The sequence below is a fragment of the Xenopus tropicalis genome, chromosome 2 (assembly GCF_000004195.4).
Source record: "Xenopus tropicalis strain Nigerian chromosome 2, UCB_Xtro_10.0, whole genome shotgun sequence".
In the NCBI taxonomy this organism is placed as follows: domain Eukaryota; kingdom Metazoa; phylum Chordata; class Amphibia; order Anura; family Pipidae; genus Xenopus; species Xenopus tropicalis.
Genome location: NC_030678.2, coordinates 90,172,501 through 90,191,785, shown reverse-complemented (window position 1 = coordinate 90,191,785; position 19,285 = coordinate 90,172,501). Strand labels below are relative to the sequence as shown.

Genomic DNA, 19,285 nt, shown 5'->3' with positions numbered 1-19,285 from the left:
AGTCCAGTGAAAGAGCCAGAGCAAATCGATCTTTGAGGAACATATGGGTGGTCAATAGTTAACGAAAAGCCCGGGCCGGATTTAACGGGCTGCGAGATGGTTCTAAGCCAGGGCAAACCGATTGGAGGACGGTGAGAATGCAGATATAAGCTGGAAGGGAGGGATACGTTTAGGAAGTGTGCACTTCTAAAAACTTTAACCGCACACTTTCCAGAGTACTTTCCCAAAGTCTAGAGCCCACAAATGGTAGGAGTTGTGCCGCCCACCCCTGTAGTCCCCTGTGGTACATACCCAGCGTAGGAAGTCGCTCTGTGCGATTCTGGCGTTAGTCCCGCTGTAAGCTAGAAGGCTAGATTCAACTAAAGGGGCTGTTCTACCTTATTCTGAGAGGTCTGTAATGGCTGCGCAGTATGGGCAAGAATGGAGGCGGGCTTATTTACTGCAGCGTAATATATATGTATATATATATATGTTTTCTTCTTTTCTGACCAGAACAGTATTTATCAGTGTAATACCAGTAAGTAGGTCCGGTGAGGCCTCTGTCCTGTCCTCCCCAGAGTTCTGTGCGTGAGGGCTATCACCCAGCGGTTGGACATCCAAGCTGCCAGCTTTACTTTTAACTGCCTCACTGAAAATACCAAAGTGTAATATTCACAATTTACACGTAATCTGTCGTTTAAGGTGGCCTTGGTCTCAACACCAGTAAAAAAATGGCTTCATTTAAACATGTTTGACTTTACAGTAAATGGTAACATGAAATAAGGTATTGACAATGGCCAATGGAGTGGATTATTAGCACCCTAATAATGTGACAGATATCTGGTCAGTCTGAGACATGAGTGAAAAACTGGCCATATAAGGGCGGATAAAAGCCCCTCCAGCCCTAGCTGACAGCTTATGATCTGTGTATGGGGTACTCAGGGCTATCAACAAATTTGAGAATCCCATGGGTTAAGGACCTCAACCAACAGGTCCCAGTAGGCCCACAGAATGATCCCCAGGCCAAAACTTGTATTTGCCCTTCTACAACCTTACCCAACAAGTGCATCTTTTATTATGTTGCCTGCTTAATTTAGATACACGTATAGATAGATAAAACATGGTAATTCTAGGCACTACAGTTAAGGTTGGTATATTCAACTGTATGCTATTGTGTGACCCTTTACATAGGGTTTGTGGTGAACCTACTTTTTGACTATTTTTTTTTCTATTTTTGCATCAAAATCTGCACTGTGTCTATACCGACAGGCAAATGTCATGCCTGTTAGGCAATACTAAAGATGGGGCAGAATGCAGCCAATTGCCTATTATATGCTTGTTTAAACATATAGCACTAGCCTAAAAATGACACACATTGCTGCTTTTTTGTCATAGTGTAAAAATGTTGGAGGGAGAAAGGGCAGATTACTTTGTGTGTATTGACAAAAATTGATGTAACCACTTTTTTTTCATTTCTTGAGCTTTATAGGGCAAACAGGGAAAATAAGCTTCTCCATATGTGGTCCTTGCGAGGTTGATAGTTAGAGTATCACTAAACAAGGAGCTCCCTTTACTTGCTTGTTCTGATTGTTTTATCCTACAGATTAGCAGATGGATTATCTATACACTGGCAATCTTATTATTTACCTTAGAAGGACCAAACATCGAGTAGCTTCAATTTTCCTGTTTAGCTCAAGAAGTAACAAAAACCATAGATTTTTTTGTGATTGAAACAATAGGCAAAAAGTATGTTCAGCACAAGCCCTATTTATTGAACTAAGGGTATATACTGCCAATTTAGAGTGGTGGCAAAAAAATTACCTAGGGCTATCGGAAGTTAAGCAGAGTATTAGTGCAACATGGGCAAACGTAAGTGTCCAGGGCTTAAACTCAAGCTTTGAAAGCATGAAGGTACACATTTCTTGCCCACATGGCGCTATCAAATAGCCAATTACAATCCTCATTGGAAAACGAGATTTTTTTTATTGCTTGTTTGGTTCCAAATAACTTTTACATCTAAATGTGACTTATGGGTAAAAAAACAACCCTATTTACCCATGAGTCATATTCATAAGTCCCCTGCATTATAGAGTTAGTATAAGAAAAAATGGGGGTAATTACTTCAAATTGACAATACACTCCCAAAGCACTCTATCTCTACCCACCTGCACTTTTCAGCAGAAACGAAAGTTGTGCTTCCGTCTGCTTGTGCACAACACACACAACCAGCTGTCCTGATGTCACAGTTCAATTTAGTATTTCTTTTTTTAATAAATAAAAATGTTAGGACTAATGTAAATAGTACAATATTTTTTAACTTTTTATTTGTGGTGCTTACTGCTACAGCAACTGTGCTGTGCTAGAAAGAAAGGAAAGCAGCTTCTGTAAAAGAAGCTGCACTGCATAAAGGTAGCTGTAGTGGAGCTGAGCTGGGCTAAAGGGCAGTGACACTCTCCTTCTGGCTCTCGGCATTGTACAAAAATGCCAGTGGATAAAGCTGTCCATATGCAGAGCAAGAATACAACTCTGTTCCCTTAAACCAGGGATCCCCAACCTTTTATACCCGTGAGCAACATATAAATGGAAAAAGTGTTGGAGAGCAACACAAGCATGAAAAAGGTTCCTGGGGGTGCCAATAAAAGCTATAATTGGCTACTTAATAGCCCCTATGTGAACTGGCAGCCTATAGAAGGCTCTGTGTGACATTATACTTGACTTTTATGCAACCAAAACTTGCCTCCAAGCCAAAAATTCAAAAATAAGCACCTGCTTTGAGCACTGGGAGCAACAGCCAAGGGGTTGGGGTGCAACATGTTGCTTATGAGCCGCTGGTTGGGGATCCCTGCCTTAAACCATAGAATGTTTGCACAGCAAATCTTCTTAAGCACACAACAAATATCATTCCTTGATTTGTTTAGGTCCCTTTTGAATAACTTTATCCTGGCTTTCTTTCTTCTATATGTCATCTACATAGCCCAGTTGGCAGAGTAGTTCTCTCTGTGTAGTAAGATTAATTCAGTACATGCATTTCTTGTAATCACCAGGTTTCTTTTTGCAGAAACATTTATTTATCAAAGATAAATGAAGGCTGCCTATGACTGCCGTGCCACAAAAAGAGCATGCTCTGACAGGAAGGTGCTGATTTTAGGGACAAACTGGGCCAATCCTCAATCTGGCACTATGGAGAAGATAACAATCAGCATTGTCAATGACAAAGCAACAGGGAATAAGCGTAATATAGAGGAAGAGGCTGACGAATCACCACCCCCTAAGAAACTACGCAGTGCTGTATTCCTCTGCAGCACCCCAAGCTCTGCTCCACATTGTTCACGGGACGTGGATGAATTTGATGAATTTGATGATACTATATTGGAACGTTCTGAGGATGAAAGTGACTCCCCATTGCACATGACATTGGTTCAGATCGAAGAACTGTTGGAAGGCGATTCGGATTATGCTGCCGAACCCCCTGGATGGGAGGAAGAGTCGGATACAGTTCTTCAGGAGCTGGCTGTGCCTAATGCTGATGGATCACAAAGAAACATAGTAGAGTTCAGAAATCTGAATAGCCCTTTGGTTGAGGAACAGTCAGATAGCTCTCATACTCTGACTGAGGAAACAGTGTGTTCACAGGACACTAGCAATTATGCAGCCATGGCTCCTTCACCATGCTGGTCAAGCATATCAACTGCAGAACAGAATGGGGAGGCTGGGGACAATGTTTTATCTGTTTGCCCCATAACCTCTCCTGTGCTACACAAAAATGAGGTGAACAGAGGCAGTGTACAAGACTGTTCTGAAGTTTGTAATGACAGTGATATTTGCTCAACATTGTCATCTTCACATTTGCCAGGAGATTTGAAGGTCGTGGATGAAATAAGTGAAGACTCGGACATTCCCTTTGATGGGGACATTGACGAACTCTTGACACTCAGTCCTGGAGATACCACTTCAGAGGATGAGGACAACAAAATAACATCAGAATCCACTCCTGCCTCATCAGAGCTTGAGTCTGTCCCACTTGTACATTCCCACACTGAAGCAATCTACAAAACTCCAAGTTCACTTCAGTGCCCTGTAACCTTTACTGCTAGCACTGACCCTTCAAACCTGTCCCAGCTTTCAGTTTCATCTGTAACTGCTATTAATGGGCAAAACAACTCAAATAAAGTCCCTCTGCCACCCTCAGACACTGCCCCTGGCCCCCAGCTGCCCGCTGATCCTTGTAGCCAGAGCAGTAAAGTTTTGAAAGTGGAGCCCAAGGAGAATAAAGTTATTAAAGAAACTGGCTTTGAACAAGGTGAAAAGTCTTGTGCAGCACCTCTAGATCATACTGTGAAGGAAAATCTTGGACAAACTTCTAAAGAACAGGTATACCACTAAATTATCTGGAAAAAATCTGGAGATGTATGAATATCTCAAAACACACAATTTAAAGAGGAACTGTTTCTTAAATTAAAATGTAATATAAACTGCATGGCATGAAAATTAGAAACTCTATAAATATAATGAAGTACACATTGTTACTCCTTATTTACCAGCCTCTTTCAGGCTTCAGGTGTTGAAGTCACTGTTTTGTTTTTTTAACATCATAACTTTATTGATTGTCATACAGAACAAAAGACAGTTTACATTGCCATTGTTACAGTCATTTAACAAGGATCACGCAGCAGTAAAAAAAAAATCTAGCGAAATGAATAGGACAGGAATAGTCGTATAGTGACTAAAGTCAGTTATTTTTTAAAAGTTATCTCTGATACAGCATCTTGATAAAGAAAGCACAGGTTTAGAGTTAACTGTCCATCAAAATCTGAATTTGACTTCTGCACGAGAGACATATTTCTGAAAGGGAAAATACTGAAGAATAAATTAATGATTTCATAAATGATACAGAATTTTTAATTACTCATATTTAGAAAGTTTCTTGTGTCAGTGAGATGAAACTTATATGAAATTTTCATTTTATTGATAGTTCTCCTTTCACTAGCACTAATCTATTCAGCTTTGCAACCTTTCTTGTCCAGAATCCAGGATTTGGTATAATTTAACACTTTTTGCATAAATTGCATCTGAATTTAAAATGTGCCTGTTTGGCCTAACTGAATCCAAACTCTTTATACCTCGTGACTCTGGACAATCTAACGCAACAGCATTACTTTGCCCATGTGTTTGGGATCACTACCCTGCTGAAATATGAACGTTCACTCAAGCTTTACATTTGTAGTGGACCAAATTAAGTTTACTTTATATTTCCCTGTATTTTGCACCATAAATTCTTCCTTCTTCTTTAATAAAATGCCCAGTCCCTTCTGAGGTAAAGCAGTGCTAAGACACGATTGTTGGCAGTTTTAGCTACCAAAACCTCATCTTATATAACAAGACTCCATGATAAGGTGGTTAGCAGAAATGGCTGCTAAAAAAAAATACAGAGTCTTGGGAAGCGTTCAGCCACACAGAATGAAATTTATCACAGAATGTTAAAAATATGGCGTTGCAAGTCACTGCTTTTTATAGGCTGCTTCTTTATATAACGTTTGGTGTCCCTTTCAGATCTTACCCATCATCAATGAGTGTCCCCATCATAATGCAGGGTAGTGATCCCAAACACAACACAAAAGTAACAATGAAGGTGCATAACCGCCATCCTACAACCTGGAGAAAAAGGTCGAAAATTAAACCTCACAAAAAGCTGGTAGAAACACATCCCAAAAGCTGTTATTCATGAAAATGATAGCTCTGTAAAATATTAATCTATTTTTTTTATAATACAGTGTCACATGAAAAAAAATTAGTTGCAGAGCATTGATGTTACAATATCAGAAAAAAACTATTTAAGTGTAGGACTCCTGAGTAAAAACACGAAAGATTGCATTGTATTCCTTTAATAAACAAGCTATTTCATCGCCGTAAAGATCACTGACCAGCTAAAAACATTTCAAAACATTATTCCATAGTCATAAGCATTGCTGTAAATAAAGATTACTAATAGATTAGGATGAAGTTTACAATTTTGTAGCAGCACTGCTGAAGTATTATGGTATTGCAGCAATTGCTTACACATTGAAACTATTTGGTGTCACATTTGATCCTACCCCAGCCCCCTTAGTATCCAGAGGTTAGTTGGACAAAAACTACTGTACATTCTAGATAAGATTTGTTTTTGTTTTTAATCTTTCTCTTTTTTATCTCTTTTAGGTGGCAGTTTCCATTGGGTGCAAGAAAAAAGTAAAACCATCTCAACTGCAACAAAAGAAACTTGGTACTCTGCCCACAAAACCACAAGCAGCTTGCAGGTAACTGTGAGTTTGAGTGTGGCCTTTTGTTTAGCAGCTTTTCGGTTTGGAATTTCTGCAGCTATCTGGTTGCTAGGGTCCAATTTAACCTAGCAACCAGGCAGTGTTTCGAAATAGACAGGAATATTAATAGACGAGGGCCAAATAGAAAGATAAGTAATAAAAAGTTACAACGAAAATAAAATTGTAGCCCCACAGTCCAACAGTTTTTTGGCTGCTGTGGTTAGTGACCCCCATTTGAAAGCTGTGAAGAATTAGAAGGCAAATAATTTGAAAACTATGATAAATGAAGACCAGTTTAAAAGAATAGGCCATTCTTAAACATACTAAAAGTTAATTTGAAGTTGAAGAATCACTTTTTATTCATTAACCTTTATTTAACCACAAATCAACTTTTGCTGCTGGTTTAAATTACGTTTCTGCTTCTATTTGACAACTGCATTTTAGAGGGCTTCTTTCAAAAATTACTTTTTAGTAAAAGAGAGGGGGCTTGGATGCTACTTCTGATCATTGATACATCCAGGACCTGTATTATGCTCTGTACCCTTATTGTGTTTCCTTTACTTTTTGGCTTTTATGTTTTCACACTAGGAAAAGAGAAGTTCCAGAACACTTTGAAATAAGTGATACTGTCAGGGGTTGGGGAAAGGCAGGCCTTTAGTAAACTGGTAGGGCACAGAAATGCCAGCTTGCACTTGGAATAAAAGGATAATTTTTGACCTTTTGTTCTATTGCAAGGCAAGCATTTTAGATTTACCATAGAATATTTAGCCTGAAGGCTACCTACTACCCCACCTGTCCAGGAGCCATTGGGTCTACATAAGTACTTCGTAATAAACCAGCATATTTCTAAAGCAATCAGTAACTGGCCAGACTTGTTTTCTCATGTCCTCACAGCTTTCACGTTAAAACCTTATATGGGGCCTATAAATATTTCATATATTCACTACAATACCTAACAACATGAATGGGTCACTGGACACGGCTCTACCGATTTATAAAACATTGTTTTTTTTTTTGTTTTTTTTTAAATGCCTTATGCTCATAGTACACACAGCACATTCTCTGCCAGCATTCCCAGCCATTGGAAACCACTTGTCACTGCCCAAAAACACTTGTACTTTTATATGGGTCAAAATCAGCAGCATTCAAAAAAATCAAATGATAGGCTGCACATTGGGGATTAGGTTGTTTTTCTTTCAGCTAAAAAAAGCTGGAGGAAAATACACCAATAGAGACATGTACTATTGCTTGATTTTTTTGGTTCAGGTTTTTTGATGCCAAAACCTGATTTTGTTGCAGGAAAAAAGCTTTAAGTATTATGTGACAAAACTGATACACCATCTAAAATGAGATCATGTAGAAGTCAGTGGCATATGTCCCTTTTACAACTGGTAGATCTTTCTTTGCTTCGTGGCATTAGAGGTTTTTGACTCTAGCTACAATAATACGAAAAAGTCACGGTTTTCATGTGTCAAAACAAAAAAGTTAATTCAAGTTTAATTCAAATCTTTTGAAAAATGACTGACATTAATGGAAATGGGTGTTGTAATGGTTACCACAAAAATCCAAATGTATTAAATGCCCCCCCCCCCAAGTGTCAAGTGTGCCATAAGCATTTGTGTGGCACCTGCTCACTGCCAGAGCCCCAAAGGGACATCTGACAAGACTTAGAATTGCAATAGTTCAGTTTCATTATTTTAACATCCAGAATGCAATCCCCATGTCAGCAAGAGACATTTCTGCAATGGTAGAAAAACTCAACTGGTCCTGTTAATAAAGGTTCTGTTTATATAAGGTCCAGTTACCCCTCTGTTACAAGAAAACTCTGGTATTCCTCGGCAGCTCAGTGTAAGCCAATTACTCTCCTTTCCTGTGGCCCATGTGACTCCTCTATGGATACCTCAGAAGAACAACAGTAGGGAACTAGGAACTAGGACCAAGTGGTGGAATTACACTTTTATTCACCTACAACCATATAAAAACAAAAAAAACTTAGGAGCCTTTTTATATATGAAAACCATTACATTTGAAATTATATTAAATTATATAATATTGGAAATAGCTATTATATACTTTTGTTTGTATTGCTGTATAATGTGCTATAAATACCACTAGATGGTGCCAGTACATCAGTAATACTTTTGAGGAAGTGTATTGTGTACTTGAAATGTGTTAGGCAAAAAGGAGAGGGTTGTTTACTATGTTGATTGTAAGTATCACCATGAAAAACCCCCTATGCTGCTTCAAATGGAAGCTCCGTTCCTCTAATCTAAAGGGATGGTCTCTGGTGCACTGGTCATTTTTATGGGAAAAAAGAACATCCCCCATCTGCCTATAATCCCCTCTAATGTACAGAGTAATCATGTCCCCTTGCAAGTGCCTTTTTTTCCAGAGAAAACAGCCCCAACCTTGACAGCCTTAACCTCATAGTTTACATCTTCTATCCCCTTTACCAGTTTAGTTGCAGTCTCTAAACTCTCTCCAGCTCATTAATATCCTTTTTAAGGACTGGAGCCCAAAACTGCACCTCATACTCAAGGTGAGGCCTTACCAGAGGCCTATAAAGAGGCAAAATTATGTTTTCATCCCTTGAGTCAATGCCTTTTTTTATACAAGACAGCACTTTATTTGCTTTAGTAGCCACCAAATGACATTGCTTGGAATTAGACAACTTGTTATCTACAAAAACCCTAATCCTTTTCCATTAAGGATCCTCTAACAAACTACCATAACTTTGCACTTGTAAACATTGAAACTCATTTTCCAGTTTGCTGCCCAGTTTTCCAATTTTGTCAAATCGCTCAGCAAAGTGGCAGCATCCTGCATGGAACTTCCAGTTTTGCACAATTTAGTGTCATCAGCAAAAATAGAAACAGTACTCTCTATGCCCACCTCCAGGTCATTAAAGGAACAGTAACACCAATAAATTAAAGAGATTTAAAGTAAAAGAAATATAATGTACTGTTGCCCTGCACTGGTAAAAGTTGTGTGTTTGCAACAGTAACTCTACTATAGTTTATATAAATAAGCTGCTGTGTAGCCCTGGGGGCAGCCATTCAAGCTGGAAAAAAGGAGAAAAGGCACAGGTTACATAGCAGATAACGGATAAGCTCTGTAGAATACAATAGTGTTTTATCTGTTATCTGCTAAGTTCCTGTGTCTTTTCTCCTTTGAATGGCTGCCCCCATGGCTACACAGCTGCATTCTTTATATAAACCATAGTAGTGTTTCTGAGGCAAACAACCCAGTTGTACCAGTGCAGGGCAGCAGTACATTATATTGAAATTTCTTTTATACACTTGAATTTTTTGGTGTTACTGTTCCTTTAATAAACAAGTTAAAAAGCAAAGGGCCAAGGACTGACCCCTGTGGTACTCTATCCTTCAGCCAGTTCTCTATCCAATTACAAACATTATGTTATGGCCAATATTCCTCAATTTTATCATTAACCTTCTCTGAGGTACTGTATCAAACGCTTTCGCAAAATCCGAATAGATTACAACAACTGCCATTCCAGCATCGAGGTTCCTACTCACCTCCTCATAAAAGGCGACTAAATTAGTCTGGCAAGATCTGTTACGCATAAAACCATGCTGGCATAAACTCATAGTATTGTGAACTGCAATGTATTCAAGTACCCTATCCCTTATTACCCCTTCCAAAAGCTTTCCTATTACTGATGTCAGACAAACAGGCCTATAGTTTTCAGTCTGAGAACGGGAACCCTTTTTAAATAATGGCACCTCTTTAGCAATTTGCATGCTACAGCTAAAATGTATTTATAAAGCGCCAACATATTCCGCAGCGCTGTACAATAAGTGGGTTACATCGATTGGACATACAGAGTAAAAAATAAAGCAATCAATATCCGATACAAGAGGTGAAGAGAGCCCTGCCCAAAAGAGCTTACAATCTACAAGGAGAATATGGTACAGCACAGAAGAGCCAGCTCCTCTGGTCAGGAGTCAGCCGTTTAACTACCCCTAAAGGAAAAAGCACACATGTTTGGACTCCCAAGTCCACATTCTGAACAGGGAGGGCGACTGATGGAGGGGAGCAATGTCTATTGTTTGTCTGCCACATACAATGCTGTTTTGACACATATCCTGAAAGGTTTAATAACACCTCATAGCTCCAATCAAATCAACATCTTACCTTCATAAGATCCTTAACACTATGCTGGTTATGATAAACAGGTTATGCTGATTGGAGCAACATTCCAGGGTAATTATGTATGTATGTATAACTTTATTTATAAAGCGCTACTTACAGTGGAGGAAATAATTATTTGACCCCTCACTGATTTTGTAAGTTTGTCCAATGATAAAGAAATGAAAAGTCTCAGAACAGTATCATTTCAATGGTAGGTTTATTTTAACAGTGGCAGATAGCACATCAAAAGGAAAATCGAAAAATTAACTTTAAATAAAAGATAGCAACTGATTTGCATTTCATTGAGTGAAATAAGTTTTTGAACCCCTACCAACCATTAAGAGTTCTGGCTCCCACAGAGTGGTTAGACACTTCTACTCAATTAGTCAACCTCATTAAGGACACCTGTCTTAACTAGTCACCTGTATAAAAGACACCTGTCCACAGAATCAATCAATCAAGCAGACTCCAAACTCTCCAACATGGGAAAGACCAAAGAGCTGTCCAAGGATGTCAGAGACAAAATTGTAGACCTGCACAAGGCTGGAATGGGCTACAAAACCATTAGCAAGAAGCTGGGAGAGAAGGTGACAACTGTTGGTGCGATTGTTTCGAAAATGGAAGGAGCACAAAATGACCATCAATCGACCTCGCTCTGGGGCTCCACGCAAGATCTCACCTCGTGGGGTGTCAATGATTCTGAGAAAGGTGAAAAAGCATCCTAGAACTACACGGGAAGAGTTAGTTAATGACCTCAAATTAGCAGGGACCACAGTCACCAAGAAAACCATTGGAAACACATTACACCGCAATGGATTAAAATCCTGCAGGGCTCGCAAGGTCCCCCTGCTCAAGAAGGCACATGTGCAGGCCTGTCTGAAGTTTGCCAATGAACACCTGAATGATTCTGTGAGTGACTGGGAGAAGGTGCTGTGGTCTGATGAGACCAAAATAGAGCTCTTTGGCATTAACTCAACTCGCTGTGTTTGGAGGAAGAAAAATGCTGCCTATGACCCACAAAACACCGTCCCCACCGTCAAGCATGGGGGTGGAAACATTTTGCTTTGGGGGTGTTTTTCTGCTAAGGGCACAGGACAACTTATTCGCATTAACGGGAAAATGGACGGAGCCATGTATCGTGAAATCCTGAACGACAACCTCCTTCCCTCTGCCAGGAAACGGAAAATGGGTCGTGGATGGGTGTTCCAGCACGACAATGACCCAAAACATACAGCAAAGGCAACAAAGGAGTGGCTCAAGAAGAAGCACATTAAGGTCATGGAGTGGCCTAGTCAGTCTCCGGACCTTAATCCAATAGAAAACCTATGGAGGGAGCTCAAGCTCAGAGTTGCACAGAGACAGCCTCGAAACCTTAGGGATTTAGAGATGATCTGCAAAGAGGAGTGGACCAACATTCCTCCTAAAATGTGCGCAAACTTGGTCATCAATTACAAGAAACGTTTGACCTCTGTGCTTGCAAACAAGGGTTTTTCCACTAAGTATTAAGTCTTTTTTTGTTAGAGGGTTCAAAAACTTATTTCACTCAATGAAATGCAAATCAGTTGCTATCTTTTATTTAAAGTTATTTTTTCGATTTTCCTTTTGATGTGCTATCTGGCACTGTTAAAATAAACCTACCATTGAAATGATACTGTTCTGAGACTTTTCATTTCTTTGTCATTGGACAAACTTACAAAATCAGTGAGGGGTCAAATAATTATTTCCTCCACTGTATGTACGCAGCGCTGTACAGTAGAATACATTAATATAAACAGGGGTATTAAAACAGATAAATACAAAGTATTACAATAAGCACAAATAAATACAAGATACAGTTGCAATAAGTTATGAGTCAAAGACACAAGAGGATGGAAGTCCCTGCCCCGTAGAGCTTACAATCTATATGGGAGGGTAACTTGCAGACGCAAATAGGCAAATATAAGTGCTGTAGGTCACAGTGGGTGACATTACAATATAAGTGCTAGTTCCCTGGTCAGGTTCTGGGCGAGTGCTCCAAAAGGTAGTCTTTTAGTTTGGTTTTAAAACGACTGAGGGAGGATGCTCTCCAGAGGAAATCAGGGAGGGCATTCCAAATGTAAGGGGTAGCAAGGCAGAAAGGTTGTAGTGGGGGGCGCAACCAAACGATTGCTCTGCGAGGAACGCAGAAAGATTATTGCACTGAATTGAGAAGGCCAGTAGGATGACTGGTGAAACGTCTTAAAGAAAAACACAGCAAGTCCAGTTGGTTTGACATATTACTACAGATATAATTCCAAATTCTTTTCTATTGTGATTGTCAAGCAAAATTAACTTCACTTACACTATATAAGTAATATAAATCTTGTTTCCTTCATTCACATTTACAAAAAGCAGGCAGGTGCCATTATGGGAACAGTGCTATTAAGGCAAACTCTGCATCATCCCACAATCTTGTTTATGTGCCAAAATTGGGGACCTGATGCCCATGGTCCCACAGGCTGCAAAAAAACACAATTCCTCTGCTGCTTTCTTTTATGCTAAAAAAGAAAACAGTCACCAGATAAGGTGGCATATGTGATTTATCACAGTAACACAGTGTATTGGTTTCTCTTGAGTGAATGAAAAGCATTAAAAAAGGGACAGGATACCCTCCAAACATCTGTGCTTTTGAATGGCGCCATAATAAATTTAAGGCAAGCTATGGCATCTTTCTTTTGTTCTACTGCAGAGCACATAAGAAACCCATACATTTACTTGAACCCACTCTGGAATAGCCAGCTATACCTTTGCTCATTCCGTGACTGCTATGTTATTTCCTTGTGCTTTGTTCAGCCCTCCTTATTGTTTATTTCAGGCCACAGATATCTAATGCTGAACTGGAAAAAAACAGGAATATTTACCGGGACCGGGTAATGATGCATCTCGAGGTACACAATATACCTGGAGGTAAGGTAAAATGACACATGCTTAGTTACACAAGTACTGATTTAATAATTTCAGAGCTGAAGAAGAAACTGCGAGGGTTGTACAGATACACATGAAATTTTTGGGTGTAGAATCCTGTACAAGTCTAATTTGGGTAGTCTAAATGCACTATTAGCCTTTTTGCCTGCTCAGACCTGCTATTATTTAATCCACCACCAACCTTAAAAATGTCACTTGTAAAGTACCATCATTCAGAGCTTGGATGGCTTTTGTTGTGACATTTCATCCAAACTGCAATCACAAAATATAAATATAGGGAAATATGTAGTGTGGGAGAAAAATGAAACTATGCAGAATTAAGAGATAAATTAATAAAGTGTTGATTAACTTCTCTGTAGAGGGGTAATTTTTCTTTTATACCTATATTTAAAGATAGATACATGGGATATATGAAAAGTGTCGCATCTGGCCCTTCAATTGTACAGCTTCCAGCTAAAGGATGTGTGCTGTAGCCAGAGATAAATGTATTTATTTTTACACACACGATACATACATGCCCATAACATACATGATTTCACATATTGAAAGGATAGTAAAGTATTGTGGTATATCTCTGGCTCATAGGAACCATTTCTAAATCCCTTAATTATTCAATCCCTCCTTTACTTTGTTTCATTGTGAAGTGATGGACACTGGGACATGAAGTGCACCGTCAAAGATGAAAAGCAAAGGGGGTCAAGTCCCAGAATTCATCACTTCGTAACAGGAAAAGTTGTGGGGGTTGAATGATTGGGAAATCAAATATGTTCCTTACGGAAAAGAAAGGTTTGAAAAATAGTGAAACAGATTAAACTGCTGGGAATCCAGCTGTGATAAATCTGTCCACCATGTTTAGTCCTATTCATCAAACCTATTTTTAATAAGAAGTTATATTGGTCCAGGAAAACTCATGTCATACAAACAATACTAATGAACAGGCAGTAGACCATAAATATATAATGAAGAGCTATATGTGGCCCTTAGACTCACACTTGAACAACACTGATTTTAAACAGAGCAGTGACATGAGAGTGAGTGGTGATGCTTTTGTTTACGTGGTGGATTAAAAATATCTCCAGTGTTAATTTACCACAGAGGCAGTGCTGGTGATTACTATTCAAGTGAACGGAGTTGCAATCTGGAGCACTGTGCTGCAAATAATGCAGGCAGCAAAATGCCAGGAATTGCTCCATGTGCCAATGCTCTTAAATAGTTTATGAGCCTTCACACTTCTCTGCATAAAACATAAATACATTAGGCAACCAGGAAATAACACTAATCTTGCAGACAGTACATGTGAACCACCAATGGGGTTCATGGTAGATAAGTTATAATCATGTTCTTGTACTTTAGAACATAATACAATGATGGTAAGGCGTCTTTCATGTTGCTATTATGCAAGTAGTGATTTCATAGTATTGTATATCCACAAGGCAGGATTATCTTTCCCACTTTTTTGTCATCTGGCAATTTGTCTCCCCTTTCAGATAGGATCATGTAATATAAAGCTATATATGCTATAAGGCTCTGAGTATGACCTGTACATACTTCTTTCTGCCAAAATGACCACATATGCCCACCATGACTTTAGCTGAACTGCTTGATGAAATTACATTTACAAAGCTGAGACTCAGCCTCTTGTATTCATTGATCTTGTTTCTCATCGAAACTGGATACGTGATGCAGATGAGGCTTTGGGCTTAGGCAGGGTAGAGATCAATTTCCACATGCTTCTGCACACACCCCTTGGCTAAGGTTTATGGTGTTTGTGGTTTGCTTCAGACTTAATGTAGTTTACTATGTTGTCTCCTGGGCCATGGACTAATGGATGCATCCATATCATTGTTTTTTGTGCATTAAAAAGTAAGTGTACTCTGCTTGTTCATAAATGCTCTGTAAACCACAGTTTCCACAGCTAATGTTATTTTTCTGCAATTGTGCAAACTCATATTTAGTATTGAGTAGGAGCCATGAACATTCTGAATCTGTTAAAAACAAAATCTCAGATATTTTACTGAAACGGTACTTGGAGTGGCCAACATATTGCTGTAAATGGTAAAATGCTTGCATGGCCATATTGGGCAATTAGCCAATATGGTTGTCCATGAAATAAGACATATATATTACCAGTATGTAGGGTGCTCACTGCTTTTGTTAAATCTGAAAACCTATTTTCAGGTAATTCACCATAAGCTGCAAATGCCAGAGGAGCATTTACCCCATATGTCTTTAAAAGGGAAGTTTACCTTTAAGCTAGCCTATTTTTAGCAACTTTTCTTAGCAACTGTTCTTCAGGTTTTTGTTTTTTTTATTATTTACCTTTTTTCTGCCTCCTTCTAGCTTTCAAATCAGGATCACGGACCCTGGCAGCAAAAAATATTACTCTTTGAGGCTACAATTTATTTGGTTTTGTTACTTGGTATTACTCCTATTTCTGTTCATCTTCAGTCTCTCATTCAAACCACTGCCTGGTGGTAGTAAAAATTAAACCTATCAACCAGATAGTTGCTGAAATTCCAGAAGAGCTTCTTAACAAAAATAAAAAGACCACAAACAATAAAACATGAAGACCAATTGCAGATAGTTTTAGAAAATCACTGTCTACATGATCCTTAGTTTTAAAGGTGAACCACCCTATTGAAAACAAGAATGTTGTCCCCTGGCAGAGATCTTAGAAAGGCAGCAATTAGGAGATATATATATACTCCGGGATGTTAATGATTGCACTCTAACTAATGAGGAGTTCTTCTTCAAAGGCTTTTCACTTAAAAAAAAAAATGAAACACATTTATGAACATTCAGATCCATGGCAATTTATACAAGACAACATGGGAAATAAATGAGTTATATTTTGGTTTTTGCTGTATTGCTAATTTTCTTCTAACAGGGGAGTAAGGTAAAATCTTTGTTTGGGGAGGCTATGTTTGTGCAAGGCATTTCACTGGAATTATATATGAATATGAAGTGGTTGATCTTCCCCTGTGGCTGTATTTATTAATGCTATACAAAGCATGTGAGGATCTCTTTACTGAGAACACATAGTGCTATTTTGGCCAATAATCATAGCACTGTGCACTACTGATCCAATCCTCACTCATTATTTTGACAAAATGACACCCTAACTACCCTCATAACAACAAACCATCTTGATTATATACTTCTAGCCTGTCAGTTTGGTATTAGTGAGGGCCACACCTTTAATACATTTCCAGACTCACAATGTCTGCATCCTAGTGTGCAAGATTTCTTGTCTACAAACTGACCCAGACCTCTGGGAATACCTCTCCTATTGCAAAATATCACCTAAAGACACTCCATAGGTAATGTCCTACACCTAAATCTTTAAAGTATCTGGGTAACATAGGAAAAAAAGCTAAAAATTACTGGCAATACCAGACAGCATACCTTACACAAAAATATATACAAGGCAACAAAATAGAGGTGTAAAAGAAAGGAGGGGGGGGGGTAGAGCGTGGGTGACAGCATCATGTGTGGCAGAGAAATAAAGACAAATTACATTTCTGTTTTAGAAGACAGAAGAGCATCATTAAGGAATGCAAAGCAGTATTTTGGTAGATTTCTATGGCCTTTGTGACAGGCAACACTTCATGATTAGCTATAATGTTCCTTTAAAACATAATATCAGTTTGCTGCAGGACTACAACCTTTAACCCCATGGGGCCCATTTACTAAAACTCTTTTTTTCTGGCCTTGAAAGTTGTATAAACTCGACATGGTATAAATTTGAATTAAACTCAATCATTGTTGTATTTATAAAATGTCACGATAATGCTTAAATCGTTTGTACGAAAATGTTATACATTAAAAAATCCTGAAATGTTTAAGCCGTAAGGATTGTTCAAACTCAAAAAATTTAATTTAAATGGACTTTGTTTCCATGAATCCTCTTTATTTTTCCCAAAAAGAAATTGCTTCAGCAGCCATTTTAGGAGATTGAAATTGGGTGAAATAGAAAACAATGAGGGGGTTAACTTCCCCTTGAAAAGCTGTGAAATAGAAAACAAGGAGAGGATTGACTTCCTCTTGAAACTGGGTGAAACAAAGAGCAATGATTTATTTCTTCTTGAAAATGCATCAAGGACAGGCTGTCACTGACTATTTAATTTCTCTACTATTCTAAGCCTCCACAGGACTCGACAGATCAAACCTGCCGAATATTTTTTTACCAAAAAAAGTTAATTAAACATTAATAAATCATGAATTATGGGAGTTATTTTTGACTCTACCACCCCCTTCCTCCAGGTTATCTAATGACCACCTACATATGTCTGTTTTCATCAGCAGCTAACTCAAGCAGTGGTCCCTCAGTTGGCTGAAAACACAACTAAATTGGCTGAGCGGTACTTTGTGTATGCATAACCATGTGAGAAAGGTTATGGTACAGCTGGGCACATGATCTATCTGTTTCCTATCTGCTATCCATAGGCAGAATACACTGAAGTATGTTTTAAAGAGTTCAAAGATGATACAGTAAGAGCTCCTGGTCTGTTTTCTGCTCTCCTCAGTTTGTGTCATGCTTTTATATGTTGCAGAACCGAATTATGAGTTGGCCACCTTACTTAACGAAACCAGCAGAGAAAATCCAACATGGCAACACCCCTCTGACTACACTAGAAGGTACCCAGGCAACTAGCTCTCTGTTTTACCTTCTCCTTAACCTCCCCATGTTCCTTACCCTTAGAGCAATACTACTTCCATTTATAATTTAATGTTTATAGTGTGTGGCTCAGCATAGAGACTGTTTGGTGTAATTTTACTAACCTAGCCTGACTCTTTATTCTCTCTTGCAACTTGTTTATCTTTTGCAGGAACTACTATGTAAGAAAACAGCCTGTCCCTTGCAGTTTGAATGACTGGGTGATGCGAAATGGGGGTCCTGCCATAGAGCGCTTCCATGGTTTACCTTGCACATTTCAGAGAAGTCCTATGCCAGGAGTCCTTCCTACAGGGCCTTCCTGAAACTATATATGTGCTTATTCTTGTTTGATTTGGCTTTGCAGCTAGGGTTTTCACCTTTTCTGGAAAAAAAAATACTGGCTTCCCTATTAATAACTATGAACTTAAGTATGCTTTTTACCAGCTAGATGTCAACTCTATCTGCAGAGGCAATTAGATGACCAGCAAGTAAAATCTTCCTGACCTATGGGGCAGGACCTAAAATTCAAATCCCAAGACTTGGACAACATCCAAGTTGTTGGTAGATTTACATTGGAAGTGCCTTGTATCTTCATTTTATGGTCCTGACAAGAATTTTTATGTTTATACTTGCCCTGGATTGTTTTGTTGTGATAAATGTTAATTTTCACAGGTTTGTGGTTATGGCCATTAGTGACACACTGTGCTGTAAGCTTGCACTCTAAGCACTTCTCTTTGCTTGATAGATTCTTCCAAATCTCCTTCCTGAAACTGACCAGCGTCTCCCTGTTTTCTCTCCCTGTTATTTCTGTCTCCCTACACCAACAAACAAATGATTCAGGAGCTTTATGATAGCCCTTAACATCTCTTAATTTATTTCTCTTCCTGCAGCTCCCTCGCTTTTTCCTTTCCCTGTTACATTCATCTGACTTGAAGAGTTGCAAATTTTCAGTGTTTCTGTTTTTGTTGCTGATATGTTGTAAACTTTTTAATAAAATCTATTTCTATAGAAAAACATGAGTGGTTGCCGGGTATTTTTAAAATGTTTTCTTGAACATGAAGTAATGAGTTCTTTAAACAATGATTTGCTCATAGACAAACAGCCACCAATTAAGGCTCTGAGCTGTTGTACTGAACTGACCATTATGGGGGTCACACACAGAGCATCCATGTTATCTAGTCATCGGGCCCATGGACTAAACAATTTTGGATGTCTTCAGTTCAGCTTTTTCTAAATGCCCTTTTGGCCGAATTCCTGA

At 38.7% G+C, this 19,285-nt stretch overlaps 1 protein-coding gene across 4 annotated transcripts; it reads left to right on the top strand.

Annotated features, from left to right (window-relative positions):
* The first annotated feature begins 14 nt into the window (after positions 1 to 14).
* s100pbp (S100P binding protein) lies at positions 15 to 19,041 on the top strand. 4 transcript variants are annotated; one of them, XM_012957138.3, is made up of 6 exons: positions 15 to 131; positions 3,038 to 4,350; positions 6,175 to 6,272; positions 13,261 to 13,352; positions 17,924 to 18,008; positions 18,200 to 19,041. In XM_012957138.3, the coding sequence occupies exons 2-6, from the start codon at positions 3,061 to 3,063 to the stop codon at positions 18,348 to 18,350; spliced, it is 1,716 nt and encodes a 571-aa protein (XP_012812592.2). In that variant the 5' UTR covers positions 15 to 131; positions 3,038 to 3,060; the 3' UTR covers positions 18,351 to 19,041.
* The last annotated feature ends 244 nt before the right edge of the window (positions 19,042 to 19,285 follow it).